This window comes from Populus alba, chromosome 6 (assembly GCF_005239225.2).
Source record: "Populus alba chromosome 6, ASM523922v2, whole genome shotgun sequence".
In the NCBI taxonomy this organism is placed as follows: Eukaryota; Viridiplantae; Streptophyta; class Magnoliopsida; order Malpighiales; family Salicaceae; genus Populus; species Populus alba.
In genome coordinates, this window is record NC_133289.1 from 20,894,804 (window position 1) to 20,918,062 (window position 23,259).

The following is a 23,259-nucleotide window of genomic DNA, read 5'->3' on the forward strand; positions in this document are numbered from 1 at the left end:
TTTCTTTTAAATTTTAGTGCCCTAAGTTAGAAAAAAGAAATGAAGGAGAAAGTCATTAAATTTAGGTTGAAGAGAGAAAATCATTTATTAGCATTGATTTCGAGCACGAAATTTATTAATCTTGGTGTCAACGGTTCTATTTAATTATAGTAATTTGATGATGGTTGTTTTCAAACCTTAATCTTACCCTAAAAAAAACATATTAAGGGTTGAAAAAGAAAAATTCTTTCTTATTTGGTTTTAGAACCATTTTGAAGGGTTCTCGGAGATTCTAGAAATGTTTATTAAGTATTTTGAAGTTAAAATTGATTTTTAAACAAAAATCAAACTTAAATTTTTGACAATCATGATAGTGGTTAGATTCTAAAAAAATTAATGACACATTGTTTTGCTTATTTATTTAAAAACAATTGGATTAAATGACTTGGCCCAGACACACGGGCTTGAGATAGAAGGCCCACTCGTATGTGCTTTGTTTCAAAGGCCCAGGCGCACTGGGTACCCAGGATAAGCCAACATGCATGATCTTGTGTTTCTTCTATGGTTTTTGTTTACAACTTGATTTTATTATTTTTATTTCCATAGGGTTTTGAAGTTTCTTAATTTTTTTTTTTTTCTTGAAAAATAAATTTTATTTTAGTGATTTTGAAGGACATTTGGATTAAAAAATGACATAAAAGATAAATGTTGATATATGAGTACGAAAAAGTTTAAAACATTTTTTAAATTTTATTTCATTAGACATTTGAATTTCTAGACAAAGATTTATTTTTGGTTTTCCTATAAAAAAAAATAGCCATAACAAAATACACAACCTAATATATTTATACAACTAAATCAATAATTAAATGTATATTCAAATTGGTAGAACAAAATTATTTAAAAAAGAAATAATGTTAAAATGTATTAATAAATATATTAACAACATAAAATGTATGAGCCAGAGACTAATTAAGGCATCATTTGATTAATTTTTATACTATAATGACTAATTAAGTAGTTTCAAGCAATTATATATATATATATATATATATATATATATATATATATATATATATATATATATATTATATTAACTCTTACATTCATATTAATAAGACAAAAAACTTTGCCCCATTGCTATTAATTTCATTCTGTTTCTACATGTGCTAGCTTTAATATTGGATTTTTGTTAATTTTATCTTCTTTGATTTTAAATAGATATTCATATTTATTTATCATATAACTAAATATATATATATATATATATATATATATAATATATATATTAGAAAATACATTAGAGTCCATAACTTGAGTCACAAATTTAATAAATTAATCCCTATCAATTTAATATATAAATATTTTTTTAAAAAAGTTACTTTCAAAAAATTATGGGTCAACAGCATAGAGCATGAATTAACTGGTTTAAGGCCTACAAAGAATGAAGGCCACATCAACCTTGTATCTGAATTATGAGCTGTGCTTGAAATGCAGCTATATGAGAACCTCTACTGTCTTTTTCTACTGCAACTGCCATTATGTTACCAGGCTCTCGCCAATGAAAATACTACTGGGTGGAGGAGTGCAGTTCATGTCGAAGAACAGAATCAAGTTGATGCAAGGGGGCATTGTTGGTGATATGAACTTTATTTCTACTGCTTTCTGCCAGGCAAATTGAAGATTAAAGGTTGGAATGGAGGGGCGATAGAAATGTGTGAGAACTCAGAATGAAGATATATCTTGCACATTGAAAACAACATCGGGGAAAAGATTTCATGTAGATCGGTTTCTACATTTTAATGTTCTTCCTACACTGGTTTGCTTAGGCACCTGTTGGCAGCAGCACCAGAAATGAAAGTCTTCACCCCATTTTCTTCAAGGACGCGGGCGCTCTTTCAAATCACCTAATCTGTTATTAGCCAGGAACATGTTAGAGCATATTTAACTTTTTATTGGCAAAAAGATCTAAAACAAAACAAAACAAATGGACTGGAAACACAACAACTCGAGGCAGTTGAGATCATATGTGAAGAGAGGACCATCTACACAGAATAAACGGGGACAAGGCCATTGCCATGACAGAAAACGAAGTAACAATTACACATGGCCATACAAAATGGTTTTATGAAGCAAGACAATATTCGTGGCGCAAAAGTGCACCTCAGCCATCTTTGATGATGCAAAAGAAATGGCCTTATGTACCACTAATAAGACTCCTTTGCAAATTCCACGTGACAGCAAGATGACTTCAGCTTATCTAATTCATTAAGTTGCAGAGTTTACATACCTTTGACATCTAATGGTTCTGTGTATGAGCATAATTGCGAACAAAACAGGAATTGCTGCCGAGCACAAGTGCTCCAAGGAGTGACCGCTGATAAGGTACCGATTTGCATTGTATATTTTCTTGTCAAGAGCATCTTCAAACTTGGCTAAAAGGCAAACACCTGTAGGCCGAGGTGTTAAGATTTAGAAATAGATGAGCATGAAATTAAAAAAAAAACTACCAGAACCCACAACTATACGGAGTTCGTCCAAGTATGCATTATTTATTACAACTAAAAGGCATTCAAGGAAAAAATCATCAACAGAAAAAACAGGGGTGCAAGAAGCAGAATACTAAACTGAAAAAAGGAATATACAATTAAATGTTTGCAGCTCTTTTACTAACAGTTTTGTTTAGAAGGGAGCATATCCAAATACTCTTGCCTATCCTATCACTTCTCATCATAAACAATAGAGAAAAATCTTCAGGTAGTACTGAATATCTCATTTATCTTCCACAAATAGCTTTTCTTATTGAATAAGCAAATTTTGCACAAGTGATGTTTTTACAAAGGTCAAAACTATGCATATGAGTGAGAGATAACTACCCATAAACCATTAAAAAGATGAAATTCAAGCATCAAGCAAATATCCAACAAATCTAACTTAAGCTTAATTCAATCAAACAGCTAGCACCTAAAGCAGCTAAACTTGAGCCAAGTGAATATACCCTACATGTTATATCCATAACTCTCGTTTATAACAAGGCTAATTACTACTGCAGATCAAATTGCATTGCTTTTTGGCCTTTTCTTTTTCCTAAATACACTCTAGGGATATGAGAATGATATTCTACATGCATTTGAAAGTAATATTAACCAAACACATAGCAATGTGAAAATAAAAGGTCAACATAAGAAGTTAAAATGACGGTGATTGACTACCAAATTGTTTTCAACAGAAGTTCACACAGAGATGTACTAAGAAAAGCATGCTAGGGAACGTAACGAGATATTAGTTGAGAACATGGCATGGGAGGATAAGTTCATAAAATTTGTTCTGCCATAACCAGATCTTTTTATCAACACTTCAAACTTGAAGATGTGGGCACAGGGAGATAATTTGAGAAGGCGAGAGCAAGTTGATTTCATTTGACATAAATCACCCACAATCTGGGTTGCAGTATATGTTGTTGTTGTTGTTGTTGTTTTAATGTTGGTAAAATTCAGTTTTAAATTATATTATTTGTTTATTACTGATCACAAAAAAACGTATCTTTATTATATGAATATTCTTATAGCTTCATTGAATTGCTCAGCTACCAATCTCTCACTTCACTCAATTTACAACAAAATTATGAAATGGTTTTGTCTTTTGAATCAATACAGTGGCACATAAATGTGTTGCATAGATCCATTGAGTAGCTCAATTACCAATATTTCACTTCACTCTATTTGTACAAAAATCATGAAATAGAGGCATTTTGTAATGAAATACACAGAAGAATAACAATTAAAAGAGAATCAGATAGAGCATCAGATACCTGCTGCCCAAAGCCAATATCTTGAATGCGTGTATTTGGGTGGGTATAAAAAAGTCATGGCCGGTATAGCTACGCATGGAATCAACTGGAACATCATGCACAATCGAAGATCATTAAATGTTCTGCAACCAACTAGCAAGTAGCAACTCATATTCAGCAGAAAGCTATAGATATTCCTTGACATAAGAGATACAATCAACTAAACAACTGGTTCAGCATTGAAACCAGGAAGTAGAAACCAACCTTGCATAAGCTGTGCTAAACAAAACAGCAAATAGTAATCCAAACAAGCAACTCAATCCAGCCCTTTGCCCCACTCTCTCTGCCATGAAACTAGAGAAAAGTGAAGAATATGCTATCATCATCTGCATTTAGCAATGCACATTAAGAAATTGATTAACAAAAACACGTCGTGCAAGCAAAAAGATAGTGGTGATAAAAGAAAGTGCTGATAAACACGCCAAGGCCCAACTAATCCTGGGGTGCACAGGCCCTCGGCAAGGAGTTTCCGGCAAGTGCACCACGGGGCTGCTTTACCCAAGTCCGGTGGCGGTTAAAGAAAAGTGATGTACGCTAATTCACTTTCCTTTCATACATTTTTTACCACAAAAACAGAGAAAAAATGGCAAGAAAACAAAGAGAATTGTGAAGCAAAATAGCAATGCTAACCGGTATGGTGTCCCACATTACTCTACTGTCATCAGGCTTGAGATGATAGTAAGCAGAACCAAAAGCCAAACCCACTATTCCACCATAAAATAGTGCCCAGCCCCAAACCTCTCCTTTCAAACTGTAGCGACAAACCACAACAATCTCATAAAAAAAAAAAAAAAAAAAACTCAAAGAAATCCCCCTCTCACACACACCAACAATAGTTAATACTAAATTACCTTATGTTGAAAAAGCATCCTTGAAGAGAAAGCACAAACCCCACAACACCAACAAGCAAAAAAGGGAAATTGGTGATCACGTTCAAAGTATTAGGCACTCCTGCACCCAAAAAAACACAATCAAACCCAGATAGTAAAATCAAGTAAATGATCAAAAGAGATTAAAAAGATACGAACTTTACAAAGAAAAATCAAACATACCAAGGAAATTTCTCATGTCAGCAAACTGGAGAGGTTTGTGAGATAAAGTGATTTTAGGAGTGACTACCATGAAACAAAGCCAGCATAATAATGCCCCTAGCCATAAGTGATATCTCTTCCCTTTCCCTATTTGTACCTGCTTATTTACCATCCACACCATCTTTTTCTCTAAAGTTCTCTCCTTTTTTTTTTATTTCTTTCTCTTTCAAAAGATACGTATCTGTTTCATAACAGTGTCTTCAGATTTCTTTCACTAACAACATTCGGGGGAATTGAGATAAGAGTATCAGCAGCAGCAGCAGACAAAATGATATTGTTTTTGACGTTTTTGCCTTGGAATTTTAGACGGCTTGTAGTTTTTGACATCTACAGCTATTTGTTCGGCAGTTGTTCGTACTTTATCTACGGGATAGCGACTCGTCGCTTGAAGTTAATCAATGATTTTTTTATTTTTATTTTTATTTTTTTGATCAGTCCCGTTTTGAAGCTTGATAGGCTTCTTTAAGAAAATAGACCCAGTAATCAGCCCACGAATAAGTCCATAAAGAAATATGGTCCTTCACAAAAAGAATGTGATTTTTTTTTTCTCATTTTAATGGTAAGGGTGTTGGATTATTTTTATAATTAAGGTTAATAGCTAAATTTATTCTTGAATAAATTGTAGAATTAATTTATTATATAACGTTAGATTGAGTTAATAATGCTTATAATTGAAACTATCATTACTATATTAACGATGAAAAGTTTTAGTTTATTTTACACTCATGTCAATTATATCTATTAATATGCTGATTAACTTGATCTAAACAATACCTAGTTGAGTCATAAGTTTAAAAAAAAAATCCAGGTGAAGTAAACTAAATTTGATGTAATTATATATAATATATGTTATATTGATTTCTATGGGAAATTAGTATAAAAAACATGAAAAAGATATGAAAAATGGCCTTCTTATGTTCTTAACTGAGCAAATCTTATTTTTATAAAACTCTTAAGTTTTTAATATATCATTTTGCTCGCCTTTCCCGTCCAAATTATTATGACAAGTCATGCACATGACTTGATATTATACCAAAAACGACAACTCCGATGGAAGAGAAGCGTGTCACCAAAGAAAGAGAGGAAGGAGGGGAAAACCTTTTTTTTTTTTTTTTTTGGTGGGGGGGGGGTAAATGTTGGAGTGAAACGAAATGATAACATTTAGATCTTCAGGATTTATTTTATGTTTTGTTATCAGGGACACTATAAAGGAATATTAAAAAAAAGTATAAATATTTTTTTTTATAATCAAATTTTTTTAAGTAGTTTTGGTATGTTTGTTTCTGTGTTTCAAAAATATTTAAAAAAAAAATTAAATTTTTTTTTATTAACTTCAAATTAATATGTTTTTACTGTAATCAAATCATTTCGATGTGTTGGTGTTAAAAATGATTTTTAAAAAAATAAAAAAAATTATTGACATGTATTTTAGCACGAAAAGTTATTTGAAAAGCAATCGCAACAACACTACTAAATACGCATTTATTGTAAATATGTACTATGTAATTTTATTTTAACATAATAAAAAGTAGATGCTCTTTACTCTCATGGAAGTAAGCATATTATCAAATCATGTTAAATTTTATGTTTTTTGTGATATTTTTCTATTACCATATTCATCAATAATTATTTCGGGTTTTTCATGTATGTGTCTCAACCTATTAACCAATAAATATCTATTTTTTTATTATTATTAATATGGGTGTCCGGGTCAATTTATGAACACCTCGACTAATCCCATGAGTTTTAAAGTTAACAGTTGTATAAGCCTCTAGTGATCCTGAAATTTATAAGACTCAAACTGGTGATCTAGAAAAACAAACTTGGACCTGACTAGTTGAGCTACAACATTCAGAGTTATAAATATCCATAATTTTGGCACAATGGCACCTCCATGTTTCATGACCAAACATGACAAGTTTTAATAGTGATTTAAATGGCTGGTAAAACCTACATCTCTATATGCTATGATCCTCGCATTTGATGATTTGATATATTAGAATAGTTATATTTACAACATGGTCTATTTTAATCTTATATCATGCATGATCTTCTAGCACAGTAAAAGCACAGTATGAGAGCTTTATAAGTGGTGCCATTTTATAAAGTTATGGCAAATATAGCCTATGTTATTGTATCTCTAAGATGGCTTGTAGCATAATATTGATTTGCTGCATTAAACAATATGATGTAGACGATGCATGTCGTCTCCAAAAGACGAACTGATTATGTCTTGGTTTAATCATCAGCAACTTATTTTAATACAACAATATTATGAATGATTTAATAATCTTTGTACTATAATACTTTGATAACATACTTGTAATCGTACCGGTGACTAAATTAAAAAGTTCTGGTTTGTCTTTCATCTTAATTTATTTAATAATTATATGATTTTTATACATTATTTAATTTTGAACTAGATACTCCAAATATCTTAATATCTGTTATAGATTTACTATTAAATGATCTAATTAGATTTGAGCTAGTTAATTCCAATTAAATAATGAAAAACTCATTTTAAATTATATTTCAAGTTTTAAGTTTCTAGATCAACGCAGGTCAACCGGCTTTTTATAGCAAGAGTGTCGTCTGGCTTGAATGTTGTGGCAGCTTTCTAACAAGATCCAATGACTGTAATGAAAGGGTAAGTAGTTTGTGGAGACAAGTCAGGCATCTCCCCCACCATTTCCGACCACCAGCCACATGCTCCATGCCTGGTCTTGCTTCCGCCACAACTAGAGCATATCCCTTTACAGATCATCAACGATGAAATTAACACGGCATTCTAGCACATTCACACCCAATTCTTGACGACGGTGCCTCTAAATTCACCGGCTGAGCTTTCGATATTTGCCCACCAAGAACAAAGCAAACAGTTCAGCCCCACGGCCATCATCATCAAGGCTGGGTCTAAGAAGATACGGCAAGGCAACGCGGCATCCCTTGCCTTGATATTTATGGCGTGCCGGTGCTCAAATATGGTGAAGCACCATAAATATTGATGATATTGATCTCACCTTCACCTCCTAAGATTCTACAATCAATATTGATGGTTGCAGTCCCATTCAATCTCCAAGATTCTCCGTCTCCATCGTTTATTTTTGCATTTGAAATTGATTGTTAAAAAATATATTTCAGTTTAAAAACATGATATCCAACGAGCGTATTTAAAAATTTAAGAATGTGATTGAATTTGCTTTTATAAATAATTTTTAAAATATATTAAAATAATATTTTTTTATTTTTCTAAATTTAGTTTTAACATTATTAAAAAAAATATTCAAAAAAAAAAAAAAAATAAAAATAACAAAATTTATTAAAATTCCTATGCAAATAAGCCTTAGCATGCTTACAACTACTTTACTGTTGATGCAAGTGTCATCTGATTATAAGTGACATGCACAGTAAATATAAACGTTGATACCATAGTCCCATGTAGAATTATTCACAGTTCGGTTTGGTTTGAACTACAAAAACTAACCAAAATGAGTAACTTAAATTTTTTAAAAAAATAAAATAAACCGGATTGAAAACCGATTCAAATTAAACCGGTTTGATGAAATTCAGTTTTTTACCATAAAACTAAGAAATCTAATCCTATCATATGAGTTTTTTTCTGTTTAACCAGAATCTTGTTGTTTAAATCCTACAAATATAGCAAAGCCCTAAAAGTTTTATCCGATTGATAAGAATATATGTTGGTAAAGAAATTTACAAAATAAAAAAAAATAACAAACTAGATTGAAGAGGCTAGCTTTTTTTTAGGGGCACTGGTTATAATCACACTTCTCACGATATCACTAATTTAAAGTTGCACGTTTAAAATTACCATTAGTGTTTTTGCTATCGAAGTTACCTACTTGACAATAAGACAAACCAGATCTTGCTGATAGCTTGCATAGAAATAAAAAAAGAAGCCAAGGGAATGGAGATATAAGTTTTTGTTTGCTTGCACAAAAGAGATGGAGAAAATAAGCTTTGGAGATGTAGATTTTTATTCATGGGTGGGATGGCTTAGCTTTTGAGTTTTGAGACGAGAGTAGAGGGTGATGGTATGTTGTATCATTAATTATGTTATCGATAAGTTAATTACAGTATTTATATTCTTCTTGTTTTTTGATTGGCTCGGTTTAGTTTATTGGTTTCTATTTTAAAATCAAAACTACACCAGTAATATTTTATGATTTAAAAAATTAATTTAATTGATTTTCTATCTCTATTTAAATTTTTTAGTTAATTTTTCTTTAATTTTCTCAGTTTTTTTAAACACCCCTGGGAATACCATAATAAAAAATCCCCCATGTGAATTCACGACCAGACAGCAGTCAAGCACTTTACCTTCATGCAAGGATAAGCAACATGTGGGGACACAAAACTGCTTGGACCAGACTGCCCACAGCTTTACTGTTGATATCAACGAAATATCTTCGGGCAAATAGGTCAAAATACAATAAAAGGCCCAAGCTCCCTGCTACAGTTCCACCGCAACTGGGGCTCCGAGCTTTCTAATCGGCGTTTTTAAAAAATTAATTTTTATATTTTAAAAAATATATATTATTTTAATATATTCTCAAATAAAAAAAACAAATATTAATATAATCCTAAAAAGTAAAAACCCACCTAAAAAGACACAACCTCCCTGCCACAGTGCCACCGCAACCGGGGCTCCGATCTTCCGCGAATGGGCTCCAATCATTGATCATTTTGAAATTGCATAATGCAAACGGTGTTTTTAAAAAATTAATTGTTTTTATTTAAAATAATTGTTTATATTTTTAAAATATCAAAAAAAAAAATTATTTTAATATATTTAAAAATATATATATCAGCGCAACCACTCCTTTTAACCTTCCCAGCCTGGCAACCTTCTTTCCCTGACTGGAAACAAAACCTTGAAAAGCAAAATTTAAAACATGGCCTGTACCCAGGAATCAATCAAGATGGTAAGTACCAAATTGCTATATATATATATATATATATATATATATATATATATATATATATATAGAGAGAGAGAGAGAGAGAGAGAGAGAGAGATGAAAATCAATGGGATTTCAGTAGCAACACCATTCACATTACCATGTAGTACTTGAATGCATGAAATTAATAAATATGGGACCATATTGTGGATAGATAGGTCAGCAAACAGAAATACTAACTAATTAAGCAAGTAAATTTCAAGTGGAGGAGATCTACCACCCATGAAGTTCTTAATTTTCAACAAAGTTCCCAGAAAAGAAAAAATTAAAAACAGCCCCGGGAGAAAAACCAAATTTACTTTCAACTCCCTCCGGTAATCATGTCTTTGTACCTTATAATAGAATCCACCCTCTGCAACTTCAGCTGCTGCTTAAACTTGTATATAAAATCATCAGCTTTAGCATCCACTTCAGTGTCACCAACCTCAGTGGTGGTCTTCCCTTCTTTCACAGTAGCTGGCCTGCGAGATTCAACGATGTCATCCTCTTCAAAATGAGAAAAGGCAGATTTTGCGCTTGCAGATTTCCTCATTTTCTTTGGCAGCTTTTTGGGTACTTCACCGGAAGTTGGTTTTGTATCTGAAATGGATTTGCTCAGTTTACTTCCCTGTACCTTGCTGTGTATCTCATCAAAAGTCTGTTCTTGGCCTTGGATTTGCTCGTTTTCTTCATCGTGAAAGTTTTCCTCATCTTCTTGTTCTCGGAGCCGTTCATCATGTTCTTGTATTTGGCTATAAATTTGTTGAGAAGTGAAATGGGTTGGCGTGCTTTCTTGGTTTTCGTGGGTTTTGGTACTGGTGGGATTAAGTGATTCTTGAGATAAGTAACTGTAAAGGTTGATGGACTTGATTTTTTGCAAAATCGAAGGTGAACTAGAAATAGTTGGCTGGTTTTGATTTTCATGGTATTGATAATCTTGTTGAGAGGTTTGTTGATGAAAAGTGAAACGTTGGTCAGAGTCTTGATGTTTTTCGAAATTCACGGTTGCAGGTTCTTGCGATCTATAGCTATATAAGCTGATAGATTTGAGTCTTTGTAGTGCAGAAGGAGATCTAGTAAGCTGGTAACCATGACCATACTGTGCTTGAACATGTTTTTCTTGTTCTTGACGTTGGTCACCAGGTTTCTGGGTGGCTAGTCTTGAAGATACAAAAATGGTGCCAATCATTAGATTGAGAAGAACAAAGAAAACAGCTGGGGTTAACCAACTATTCATAGAAGCCCAGATTGATATGGATTCTGCAAGCATGATTTTTGGCTGGGATTGTTGAAGATGAAGATGGTGTTTGTTGATTGTAGAAGAGAAACAAACAATGGGAGAGCGAGTAAAGTTTGAGCACAAATATAATGAATACACTAGAATTTTGTCTGCTTATATTTTGGAGGCTTGAGAAAAAGAAATGATTTTTTTAATTTTATAGAATCTCGAGGGACACGCTTCAGGACGTGGATGTGAGGCTGTGGTTGTTTGAAGGGCAAGTGAGGGAGACAGGCAAAAATCGAAGACCAAGGAGCGAAAACCTGCAGCTGGATTTATATGCCGACGCTGCGTTTGTTTTTTTATATATATATAAAATGTATTGTTTTGATATTTTTTAAAATAATTTAAAATATGAAGTTATATTTTATGCCAGTTTGGTATGCGATTTTAATTGTAATTTTAAATGTATTAAGTTAATTAATATGTATTATAGTTTTATATGTATCTTAATAAAAAAATAAAACTTTAATTAAAAAAATCTGCTATTCATAACTTTTTTAAATTTTATTTTTTTAAAACTGTAATCATAATAGCAAATATATACTTCATGGTCTCCTTAATTTCAAGAAAAACCAGTAAATTACAGAAGAAACTCTTATAAAATTTAGAGAAAAGTCCTTGCTTGCTGTCAGAAGAAAACGATTCAATCTAGATGATGTCGTTGGAAAAAACATAATTATCCAAGTAGAAAAAAATGAAGCCACCCTTACCTCAATTCGTGCCAGCAAGCTGTCATTAGGTAAACATTTTTAATTTAATTCAATTATTTACTTTTTAGGTTCATTTTGGAAAATATATATAGATATAAAAAACATAAATTCTAGATATAAATATTTTTATTATTTTTTATGGGTTATAAATTTTATTTTTTTCTCTTTCTTTAAAATAAACTAAAATAATAACTAAGTATTAGGTCAATAGATACTTCAAAGACACTATAATTTTTTTCTTAAAAGGCACGCATCTATGTCAGTGCCATCAACTTTAGTCCAAGTAAGAAGAACTAAGATATAATTTGGTTAGCAGAAAAGATGAACATTATAAGAACAAGGAAGACATGACAAAACAAAAGATGAAGATAAAATTGTATTTATTAGCGGTGTATAATATAAAATAATTGTTTTTATATTTTGTTTGATTTGTGATATACAAAACAAGATAAAATATAAAAAACTATATTTAACATTTAACATGTATTACCTTCAAACTTATATATTTTAAAAAACAATTAAATGTTATTTTTTTAACTTTAATTTACAATAAGTATTGAAATTAATAACAATTTAATAACCCTGCATATAAAACATGAATCGGCTTGACAGGTTACCCCGAGACTTAAACAACTTCGTGCTTTAACCAGTCCAAATTTAAAAAAAAAAAAAACTATAGAGATTATTGAATTAGTTTGGCTCGATCAAAAATATTGGTTGTTCCCGCGATCCGGTCAACCAAGGATACAACTCAAGTAGAAAAGGTGTTTGATTTGTTTTTTTTTTTATATGGTCAAAACAGTGTTGTTTTTATCTCTTTTTCAGCAAAAAATAATAATAGGGTTAACCCTTCGACTCATGACCTAACCTAACCCTCGAGTCAATTTTGAAAACATGATAATGATAACTTTTATCATTGCATGTCTTAATTTGGCAAGTTTAAAATTAAATATTTTTTTACAATTATAATCTATATGTAAAAAATAATAATTGTTTTTCATGGAGACATATCATATCTATATCTTCTATTTTGTAAGTAAAGAAAACACTTCTAAATTATTATAGGAATACATTTATTATGTATTTATCCCTATCTTTTCATTCAAATACATTTTTTTTTTCTTTGTTCTCTTGGTATCTAATAACAAGGTTGAAAAACAAAAAAACACTAAAAGTGAGGGGAAAGTTACTGCAATTCAAGACGCAAATTATTATTCATTGGAATAGTGATTTGACAAGATCATTGCTCTCTAAAAAGGCCTTTCAACTAGGCATTGAGGGTAATATAGTCTTTTCATCGTGACATAACAGTCCTTTACATACTGTACGAGGATAAATTGGTCATTTTGTTTTTTTGCCCTGTAAAAATAAAAACTTAATCCCATAAAAAAATACAATGCATGTTACTTGGGGACGTTATATATATATTAATTTAAATTAGTGTAATTATGTCGACGCCCTTAAAAATTAAATCAATTTAACTCTATTAGAAAGGTTTTTTTTTTGTTAATCTATGTTAATGTTATTGTAGATTTAAATGTTGCTCACGAGTTGTTGTTTTTTTTTTTTTGTAATTGAGATATATTAAATATATTTTTAAAAAACTTGTTATCACATATTTGTGAGATCATCTGGTAACTAAAACCTCCTTATGGGGTGGCGTATAAAAGATCTCAATGCCCCGATCCAATGAGGCAACATGTTTTCCACTAATTACCATGGTTTGGCACAACGACCATGCTTGAATAAGTTTTTTAAATTGATATTTTAAAATTAGTTTATAATCAACTTCTTTTTCTATTTTATCCCCTTTATTTTTTTTCTTGTGAATTATTTCTCATTTTTTACTGTTTTTTCTTTAATTTAAGATGAATTTTTTAAACTATTTTTATTTTTTGGTTTTACTAGGATTTTTCATTGATTTTTAAAATAAATCGGGTTTTCTTGAATTTTTTTAATTGTTGCTATTTGTTGGGTTTACTTTAGATAATTAATACTAAACTAGCTAATAATTGAGCTTCTTGATTCAATTGTAATCTATGGTTTAATGAACTACGAGTTTGAGATCTTTGCTTATATTTAGAAGGTTCGCCTGTTTTTTTTTTTTTTTTTACAGTTTTATCATTTAACATTTCACATCATTAATGATTGGGCTATGTTTTTTGTATTCTTCTTATTTTTTAGTTTATTTGTGTTCTATATGATCTTTTAACGTGTATTTTGGTGTTTTTCCACTTTTTTTTGTTTGTCCATGTATTAATTTTTTTTCTCGGTCATGTCTATGCCCCGAGTCATATAAAAAAAAATTAAAACACATTTTCATCATAAAATTACATAATATTTTTCAATTTCATCATCTTTTATTTTTTTCTATATTTTAAATTTGGTCTCATTTTTTTAATTGCTATTTGTCTTGATTGGGATCACTTTTTAGATTTTTTTTTATATAATTTCATCATCCATAGTTTTTTTTTCTAATTTTTTTTATTGCTATCTTTTTTTTTGCAAGTTTATAAAATTAATATGTTTTTTCATGATTTTATTATTCAATATTAAATTAGTTGAGAATCAAGCTTCTTTATTTAACCCGGATCCAAGATTTTACGGGTTGTAAGTTTTAAAATTTTGATCAAGTCAAGGAGATTTGCTTCATCTTTTCCCCTTCTTTTAATTAATTTTTAGAGTTTCGTTTTTTTTTTTTTCGTTCTGACTTCTATAGTGCTAGTCTCAGATTTATGATCCACCGCTTTCAAATATTAATGCAAGTTAGGTTTTTTTTTATCATTATTAAATTTATTTACATTAATTTTATTATTTATCAATTGATTTATTGAAGTTTGATCTTTGTGTTTTTTTTCCTTCCCTTTAATGTGGTTTTATTTATTTATTTTTTTCTACAGGATTATTCCAATCTTATATCCATTATTATGGAGTTTGTGAGTTAATCTATATTAATCGAGTTTTTATATATATATAATTTTATTATTTATCATTACATTTTTTATATCTGGATAGACTTGTGCTGATTTATTTTTATTTTTTGATGTTATATTTTTTTATTTTAATTACCAAAGGCTTGGGTGGCTCTGATTTTGGATTTATTTTTTTTAATATTTTTTTCCATGTTGAAAAGAAAGTTTACCGTCCCATGATAAAACGCGGGCAATACTGCCTATAAGGGCACGGCTGTCAAAGACCCACTCTCCGTTCTTGTTTTCAAAAAATCTGGCTTGGTCCACTAATTACGCTTCTGTGCTATCATTAACAACTGTTCATAAATATCGCTGAGTAGTTAAATCTAATCCAATTAACACTAAAAGTCAATTATTTACTTCCTTGATGGATAATGACTTAACTTCTTCGTTCGCTAAGCAAAGAGTCTGTGAACCACACCATCTGCCAGCTATTCCGTAATCTTCATCATTAGCCTGATGAAAAAATATTTTTTAAAAAATTATTATTTTTTTATCTAAATTAATATTTTTAATATTAATATCAAAACAAAATTTTAAAAATATCTTTCTAGTATATTCTCACACGGTACTAATATCACCATTATCGAACCTTTTTTCCAGACCAATCAAATGATGTGTTAACTTTACTCTCTTGCACGATCATTACATGAAAGTAAATTAATAATTACACTAGTAGTACACTAACTTTATAATTTTCATCAATCGAGTACATGGATTTCAATGTTTCTTTGTTCGAGTACACCAACTCTCTCAAAGCTTACAATCAAGTTCATCCATCTACTTTTTGTTGATTGCTCCATTATCTAATGACGTGTCCTTTAACCTTAATCCATTAGAGATACGCTAGTTTTCATTTTATCTCAATGTAGTGCATAGAAAGCCTCTTTTTTTTGGGTACACAAACTTTTTTTTAATTGTGTCACTGAAGTATTTTATCAATTTTTTATTTTCTAATATGGGTATATTTTAGTAAAAGTTAGGGGTAATGATTTTTTGTTTGATTTTATTTTTATATAAAAAAAAAATTAAATTAAAATTATTTTAAAAAAAAATCAAAATCGGTTCTAACCGACCGATTTCGGTTCAGTTTTTTTTATAATAAAAACCAGTTCAAATCAATTTGACTCAGTTTTTTACAGTTTTTTGGTTTGGCTTGGTTCTGGCTCGGTTTTTTCTGGTTTTTTTTTTTCCAGTTTTATAAAGTCAAACCGGTCGATTTTTTAAAAAATTCTAACCGGTTTTTTTTCACGGTTCTGTTTTTTCAAGTTTTTTTTTTTAATCAGTTTTTTAACTTTTTTACTTACTAATAATAGAAGTAATCTTCAAAAATAATATGTCTTAGTGAAAAATACATTTAAAAATGATAATGCTATATGCAACAAACTTTTTTAATGAATATGATGATGAGAATACTAGCAATTCAATTCAAATTTTTAATCTTTTTTTTTTTGTTAATGATACTTGTTTTTTTTTATTTATAAAACATTAAAGTCTAAAGAACAAAAAAAGAAAGAACAAAAGAAATTTAGTGATTTTAAATTATTTTTTAAGTGGTGATATTAAAATAATTCTACAAAATAAAAAATATTATTTTAATATATTTTTAAATTAAAAAACTTTAAAAAATAACCTGAGCACTATTTCAAACTTCCCTTGATTGGGCAGCATTTAACGGCTGAGGATATACCTCCATGAGCACCACACCCTTCTGTGTCCCACCAGCAAATAAACAAGGCACAATAATTAATAGGGCCAGTAAAGGGCATAGTGTTACGAAGATGCGATTGTCTGTCTTTTTTCAAAGAAAGCACAGTAAAAAACAAAACTAACACCGTTATAATTGAGAAATAGCGTTGCTTAGCGAGTAGTCTATGGTATCTACGAGCCGTGTGTGTTACAAACTACTTTTTAAACGAGTTATTGTAAAGAGAGAGAAAATGAAAGAAATTTGTTTTTTTAAATCACATCAAAATTCATAATAATATATTAATAAAATATCATAACAAAATAAATTTAAAACAATATATAAAAAATAATCAATAATAAACCACTACAATCTTTGATTTTTTAAATGACAGGTATGATTTAGCATTGTTGATGATTTTTTTGATGTTGTTTGATTCATTACATTAATATTTTTTTTATAGTATCAATAATGTTGCAATTAAAATTTTGATACGTCTCCAACATTTTTTTTTTCGTGTTTTGTTTTCTCCTCGTTATAATTTATATAAGCTCATTTAATAATTTACGAGGGTGCTTGTGTCACATGCGACTTGTAAATTATAAATGCCACTTATAATTCTTTAAACTATATTATTTTTTAAATTAAGTTTTGAAATGTGTTATTTCTTTCTCTTTGTTTTTGCTATTTTGAAAGAACAAAAAAACCCAAACATGCCATATGCGAAGAAATTTAGATATTTTTTTTGTCATGTATAATTATACTTGTTCAACTGATTAGGTATTAAATTTGTTTTTTGTAGATTACCAGTTCGATTCTTATAAATCTCGGGGCTATTAAAAACTTATATGGTTATTAATTTTAAGACTCGTGAAATTAGTCGAGTTACACACAAATTAATTCGGATATTTATAATAATAATAATAATAATAAAGTCACCTCTACTCTCTCCTCCGATCAAGACTAATGTGAGCTTATCCAAGTTGTTGTAATGTGCAGTTCCTTTCCAGACTCGTTAACTGGATCTTGTTTTTCTATCTACTTGGAAGGACCTCGAACCTGTCTGTTTACATTAGGTAATGACTCTGGTTTGTGCCTTAAGTCATCCACTCAGGTTAGGCAATTGGAATCTGACTTGTTGGTTCTGACAAAGAGAGTTTATCATTATTCACATCACATAATCATATCTATACAGACCCCACTCATGAAATTCTTACACGCAATTGGGCTTTGTAAGTAAAATTCTTTGCTTAGGCTGCGCTACGTCGTGGGTCCAAAATACACCATAAATCTATATTATTAATTTTTATAAAAATTGATATTTATGTGCTGTGAACGTGTTTCAAGTAAATACAAAAAAAACTAATGATACAAGTTATATTCATGTCGATTGATTAAGTTGATTTTATTTTAATTAAATATTAAACTAATAATTTTTTTAAAAAATAAATCAATATAGCTAGAAAAAAACATATGAAAGTATAAAGTTGGATACAAATAAACAAAAAAATCCGGCCCGAGTCAAGTAATAAGGAGCGAGCTAACCATGATTAACCCATAAAAATTATAGCTCATGCCATGAGATTGAGATGACCCGACATGAAAAGATTAAAAAAAAACCACAAACCATTTTAAAAAATAATGTCGAACAAAGAAATCAGAAAAGAAAAATAAGCCATACAAAAATATGATGACCTGCATTGATTTTTTAAATTCATGACTCGGATGATTAAACTAGAAGCATCATACATGAAAAAACCACGAAACACAACCCTCAATATATTACATATTGAAGGATGAAATTAAAAAATATATAAATATAAAAAAGAATCCAAGAAAAGCATCAACTGGAAAAATGAAGATAAAAAATAAATTAGAGAGTAATAAAACAATTTTGATTGGAAGGTGGAATCGAAAATAGAATTTTTTAACAAAAAAACAAGTAATTCTAAAAAAACAAGGATCAAATTGAGAAAACAACACACCATAAAAAAAGATTAAATATTGAAATTAAAAACCACTAAAAGTTGCTCAAAAGGGATGAGAATAAAAAAAAAAAAAAATAAGGATGGAAAACAAAGATTTAATAATGAAATTAAAAAAAATAAAACCTTGCAAAAAGTCTAAGGATATAAATCCAAAAGCAAAACAAATTAAGAAGCAACTTGAAATTTTAAAGGACTCGTTCTACCACACTGAAGGTTCGTTTCAGGACATGCGCTAGTCGGATATGAAAGGGTCACTAAGAGGATTCAAATGTCGCCTTGAAAGTTGTTGCTTGGCCATTTGGCAACGCCATTTGAAACCACGCCAATTCTTCGTGTGCTGACACACGCAACACACATCAATCTTTTTTAAATATTTATTAAATATTAAAGTACAAATATGCCCTAACCCCATCCAACAATAACAAACAATCCAAGACTAAAATGACGAAATCAACTCTTGAAAAAAGATATTTTTTTCTAGCTCGAGTGCATTTCAATAACTTTACCAGTTTTTTTTTTCAGTACTTATTAAATATTAAAGCACAAATCTGCCACTAACCTTACCTATTAGTAACAGAAAAAACAATGTTAAAATGAAAAAAAATAATCTTGTCTATTTTTAATTTTTTTACTTGAAGGGCATCTCAGTAACATAACTGTGAATTCGAAGTTGAAAATGCAAAAAATGCCCCTATATACCAGGCTTGTGTGTTTTTTATTCTAAAGGTATTTTTTGTATTTTTATTGTTCAAAAAATAATAATAAAACTCAAATACCTTTGCGAGCAGGCCAAGTTTTTATATTACGAGGAGCAAAATTATAATTTTACAGTTACAATTCACGTTAAACCTAAGTCTAGTGCTACAATAAATGACACTGTTGTCACGCCTTTCCTTTTAATTTATTTATCATGTTATATGATCTTATTTCCAAGTTCATATGTCGGGCCATTTCGTATTTGGTCTAATATTTTTATTTGATCATGTATTTAGTCTTGGGTTATATTTATTTGGGCCTAGATTCGTTAAAATATCAGTTGATATCAAACTATAAAGGACGGGCGATGGATTCGTTGCAGTTAATGTGATAGCTACATTGCATGACGCGTGGCTCAACTTGCAAAGCCCTTTTTGGATCAGACCTGGCAGGGGCGAGCACGGGTGGATTCCAACAAAAAATTAAAGTAGTCCATTGATGTCGGGCTATTTGAAGAAGTTTTGATACAATGGTTATTTGGTAATGTTGTATTATTTTTTTAAAATATATTAAAATAATATATTTTTTTATTTTTAAAATTTATTTTTGATATTAATACTTTAAAATAATATAAAAACACTAAAATTTAATTTAAAATAAAAAATAAAAAAATTTCAAAACTTTTATAAAAAAACTTTTCAAATATGAAAACAAACGAGCTTGTAATATACGTAGATTTTTTTGTAAAACAAGGGAGGAGTTCCGTCATGCTGAATTGCTGATATACAAGATGACGAACAGTATAATTTTGCATATTAAAAAACTCATGCCTTCTAAAATTATATTTATAGTGTATAGGAGAACGCGGTTAAATTTATATTCCTTTAAATTTTATTTTTTTTTGTTAATTTTTTTATGTATTTTCAAATTATTTTGATATGTGAATTTTAAAAAATAAAAAAATTATTTTTAATATATTTCTAAATAAAAATTACTTTAAATTATAATTATTATCTCAATCTCAAATATATATCTTAGATGAAAAGATTTACCCTGAAAGATTAGAAACTGATTGTTTATTAATGAAAAAACATTAAGATTGCAAGAAAAAAAATGAGAGAGAGAAAAGACCCAGCCTGGCTCATTGGAAGGTATTTTTTTTTTTTTATAAATTTTTTTCTGTTAATTAATTTTTTTAATAATAAATAAACACATAAAAATTTAAAAAATAATTTTTAAAAAACACTTTTCTGTCCAACAAACCCAAATTGCAAGAAAAAAAGAAAGAAAGAGAGAGATAATAGGTAAAGTGGAAAGAGAAAAGACCCAGCCTGGCTCATTGGGAGGCACGCCTGTTCGCAAGCCCTAATTTTTTTTTTTTGGGGTGCCTCAACAAGTCCCTTATTGCATGCTTTTCCTCGCGGCTGGATCGATATCTCCACCTGCAATCTGGGCTCGAGTTTATTAGTTTTAGATAAGTTGTTTAGTTTCGATATTTTTGGCGCTCTGGGTCTTCACTTGAGAGCAAAATACGCAAAAAAATCGTATATCGGTTTTTTAACTGGTTTTAGGAGGAGAAGAAAAACAAGATACGGGGGGGTCTTTGTGTGTCATATTCACAAAACGACGTGTGCTAAAATGGATGGTTGCTCTCTTCCCCTCCCGGAAAAAGAAAGACGAAAGGCAATTCCACCAACTGCCGGTGGTGGACTTATCTACAGATAACCAAAGCTGTCATTTTGTCTTGTAATGTTGGGGATGCTGTTTGTTTATTTTGATAAATAACTTTCTTTTATTCGACCACGACTTTAGTTGAAGTCATTAGTCCTTTAGTTCTGTTTAGTTCGGTTTAGTAGATTAATTTGGTGATCAAGTTTCTTTCAAACTGTTTTATAAGTTAACCCAATTAAATATAAATGAGTTCACAAATCAATGTATGATACAATTAATCTGAACAACCCGGTCAAGTTAGCTTAAATGGTGCATTATTTTACGATAAATCCGGGCGGGTTGGCCGGCAAAACCATGGTAATGTTGAGGTATGATAACAATGGCTGAAAACAATGCATAACAAGATTAGCCATTTTTTTTTTTTATATACTAAGTATAACAAGTTTAGCCCGGGAATTGTATTCTTGTTCGTTTTTCCTTTTCGGGGTCCTAGCACGGAGTTAAAGAAACTAGCAACCCGCCTGGTGGTGGGCTGACCACACCGCGCAGGCTAGGCGGTGGTCAAACAGTCTTGCGGGGCTGCGTTTAGTAAGCTTACTTGCCTGACTTCCAGCTGTAATCGCTAATCCGCTGCTACAACTGGACCGGAGATCTTGCCATCGTTCCAATCGCGTTAACGTTTTGCTCTTTTCTAGAGAGTTTCGTGGATTCAAATTAAATGAAGAAGTAACGGCGCTGTGAATAGAGTTGAATATAAACAAGGACCTCTCACCTTAACGTAGCTTAGGTTTCAAGATTAGATTGGGGTCTCACTGCGGACAGGATGGGTACTCCTACCTGGGCCCTAAACAAATCTTTGGTTGACGAAGGTTAAGAATTGAATTTTAAAAATAATTTAATATTTAAAAATGTTATAAGAATAAATTAGAAGTTAATTTTTCTTATTTATAATTTTTTTTTTTAAAAAATTTAATGTTAGAATCAGTTTTTTTCTAGCCATTTACTTGTTTTTCTTAGAATTATTTTAAAAAACAAGATGAAGGTAACGAGAATAATATAAAAAATAAAATGAACTGAAGGTGTAAATTTAACTTATGAATTAAATTCAAATCAAATACTATAATTAAATTTAATTATATTCAATCCAATACGAAGAAGTGTGCATGCACTAAACAGAGTTGATTAATTGAGCTGGGGACATAGAGGGCGTGCTCCTTGTGAATTTCTAACCCAAACCCCAAACTTTTTATCCAGGAACGTGATCAAGCAACAGATCAACTAATTCCATCGTCTTTTTAATCTCAATCTCACAAAAAGGATTAAAATTTATATCCATTCTTCAAGTTGATTAGAAGAAAAAGTCACGGCCAAGCTAATATGAACAACTAATCAATTAATTTTGATTAATTTTTTGTTTTCATCCACCTAGTTAGAGCAAGATCAAACCTCTTCTCTCTTCCGCTCAGGACAGGCGACCTGTGAACTAGATAAACAAAAAATGGTTCATCTTCTTTCTGTGTACCATGAAGAGGTGTGGTTACAAGTAGCAGCCTAGGAATCTACCGCCTGAGGCTCTAGCTGGGCCGCTCACGAGGGCGGCGCCCATCTTATTTGCTACGGCCATATTGTTTGCAAGTAATGAATTTTTGTGAGAACATGCAAGGATTGCATAATTCAGAATTTTTTTTTGAGTCTTAGGTCAACTGTTTTCATTGAAATATCTCTCGTCATTTTTTTAATTTTTTTTATCAAGTGTTGATTAAATCAAGTCTAAACAGATTAACTAAATTACTAAAATTCTAGCCAGATCAAAAAAGTTTTACCATGTTAATTTGTTGTTTAATTTAATTAAAAACCCAGATCAAACTTTGAATCTCAAATTTTCCGAACTGAGCGAGAAGAACCCATTAAAGAATGCTAAGAAAGTGACAATAATCTAGTACATAAGCAGGTTTGGTCTGGTTAAGTAGTTTGTTATCTATATATTATCTTTTTAAGGATCAAAGGTTTGGGTTGCAACTGATTTCAATTTGATCTCCTGGAGAATAAAAAGGGAGTTTTCGAGGTTGTAATTGCTGTGTTTGTTTTTGAGGTAGTTTGTATATTTGTAATTTTTAAAAAAATAAGTTTAAAATAATTATTTTTAGTTGTATTTAGTTGAATTTAAATACATGTTTAGTAATTATTGTGGCTAAAATACATATGTAATAAAAAATATGTATTAAATATTTAAATAAAATATTTTGATTTTTATACAAATATTTTAAAAAAAGACTGATAAGGAATATTTATAAAACTTAATTAAAAAATCTATATTTTAAACTCAATTTTTTTTGGGAAAACTTAATTTTATGCTATATCAAACAAACTGC

At 30.1% G+C, this 23,259-nt stretch overlaps 2 protein-coding genes across 3 annotated transcripts; both read right to left on the minus strand.

The window, feature by feature from the left end:
• Positions 1-1,693: 1,693 nt before the first annotated feature.
• On the minus strand, positions 1,694-5,277 carry LOC118030790 (uncharacterized). Of its 2 annotated transcripts, XM_035035053.2 has the most exons (7): positions 4,882-5,275; positions 4,681-4,780; positions 4,460-4,580; positions 4,034-4,155; positions 3,791-3,912; positions 2,270-2,429; positions 1,694-1,891 (listed from the first exon to the last, which is right to left on the minus strand). In XM_035035053.2, exons 1-7 carry the CDS (start codon positions 5,039-5,041, stop codon positions 1,858-1,860), a joined length of 819 nt encoding a protein of 272 aa, XP_034890944.1. In that variant the 5' UTR covers positions 5,042-5,275; the 3' UTR covers positions 1,694-1,857. The 2 variants fall into 2 exon arrangements, with proteins under 2 accessions (XP_034890944.1, XP_034890946.1); XM_035035055.2 differs by lacking the exon at positions 4,460-4,580 and having other exon boundaries at positions 4,034-4,123; positions 4,882-5,277.
• Positions 5,278-9,975: 4,698 nt separating this feature from the next.
• Positions 9,976-11,371, minus strand: LOC118030792 (pathogen-associated molecular patterns-induced protein A70). The gene has a single exon (XM_035035056.2). It carries the CDS (start codon positions 11,149-11,151, stop codon positions 10,204-10,206), a length of 948 nt encoding a protein of 315 aa, XP_034890947.1. The 5' UTR covers positions 11,152-11,371; the 3' UTR covers positions 9,976-10,203.
• Positions 11,372-23,259: the final 11,888 nt, after the last annotated feature.

Coding starts and splice junctions, on each gene's coding strand:
- LOC118030790 (XM_035035053.2), bottom strand. CDS start 5,041: ATGGTGTGGATGGTAAATAAGCAGGTACAAATAGGGAAAGGGAAGAGA. Junction 3,913..4,033: donor TTTAGCACAGCTTATGCAAG/GTTGGTTTCTAC, acceptor AGTTGGTTGCAG/AACATTTAATGATCTTCGAT. Junction 1,892..2,269: donor AGAACCATTAGATGTCAAAG/GTATGTAAACTC, acceptor GGCTAATAACAG/ATTAGGTGATTTGAAAGAGC.
- LOC118030792 (XM_035035056.2), bottom strand. CDS start 11,151: ATGCTTGCAGAATCCATATCAATCTGGGCTTCTATGAATAGTTGGTTA.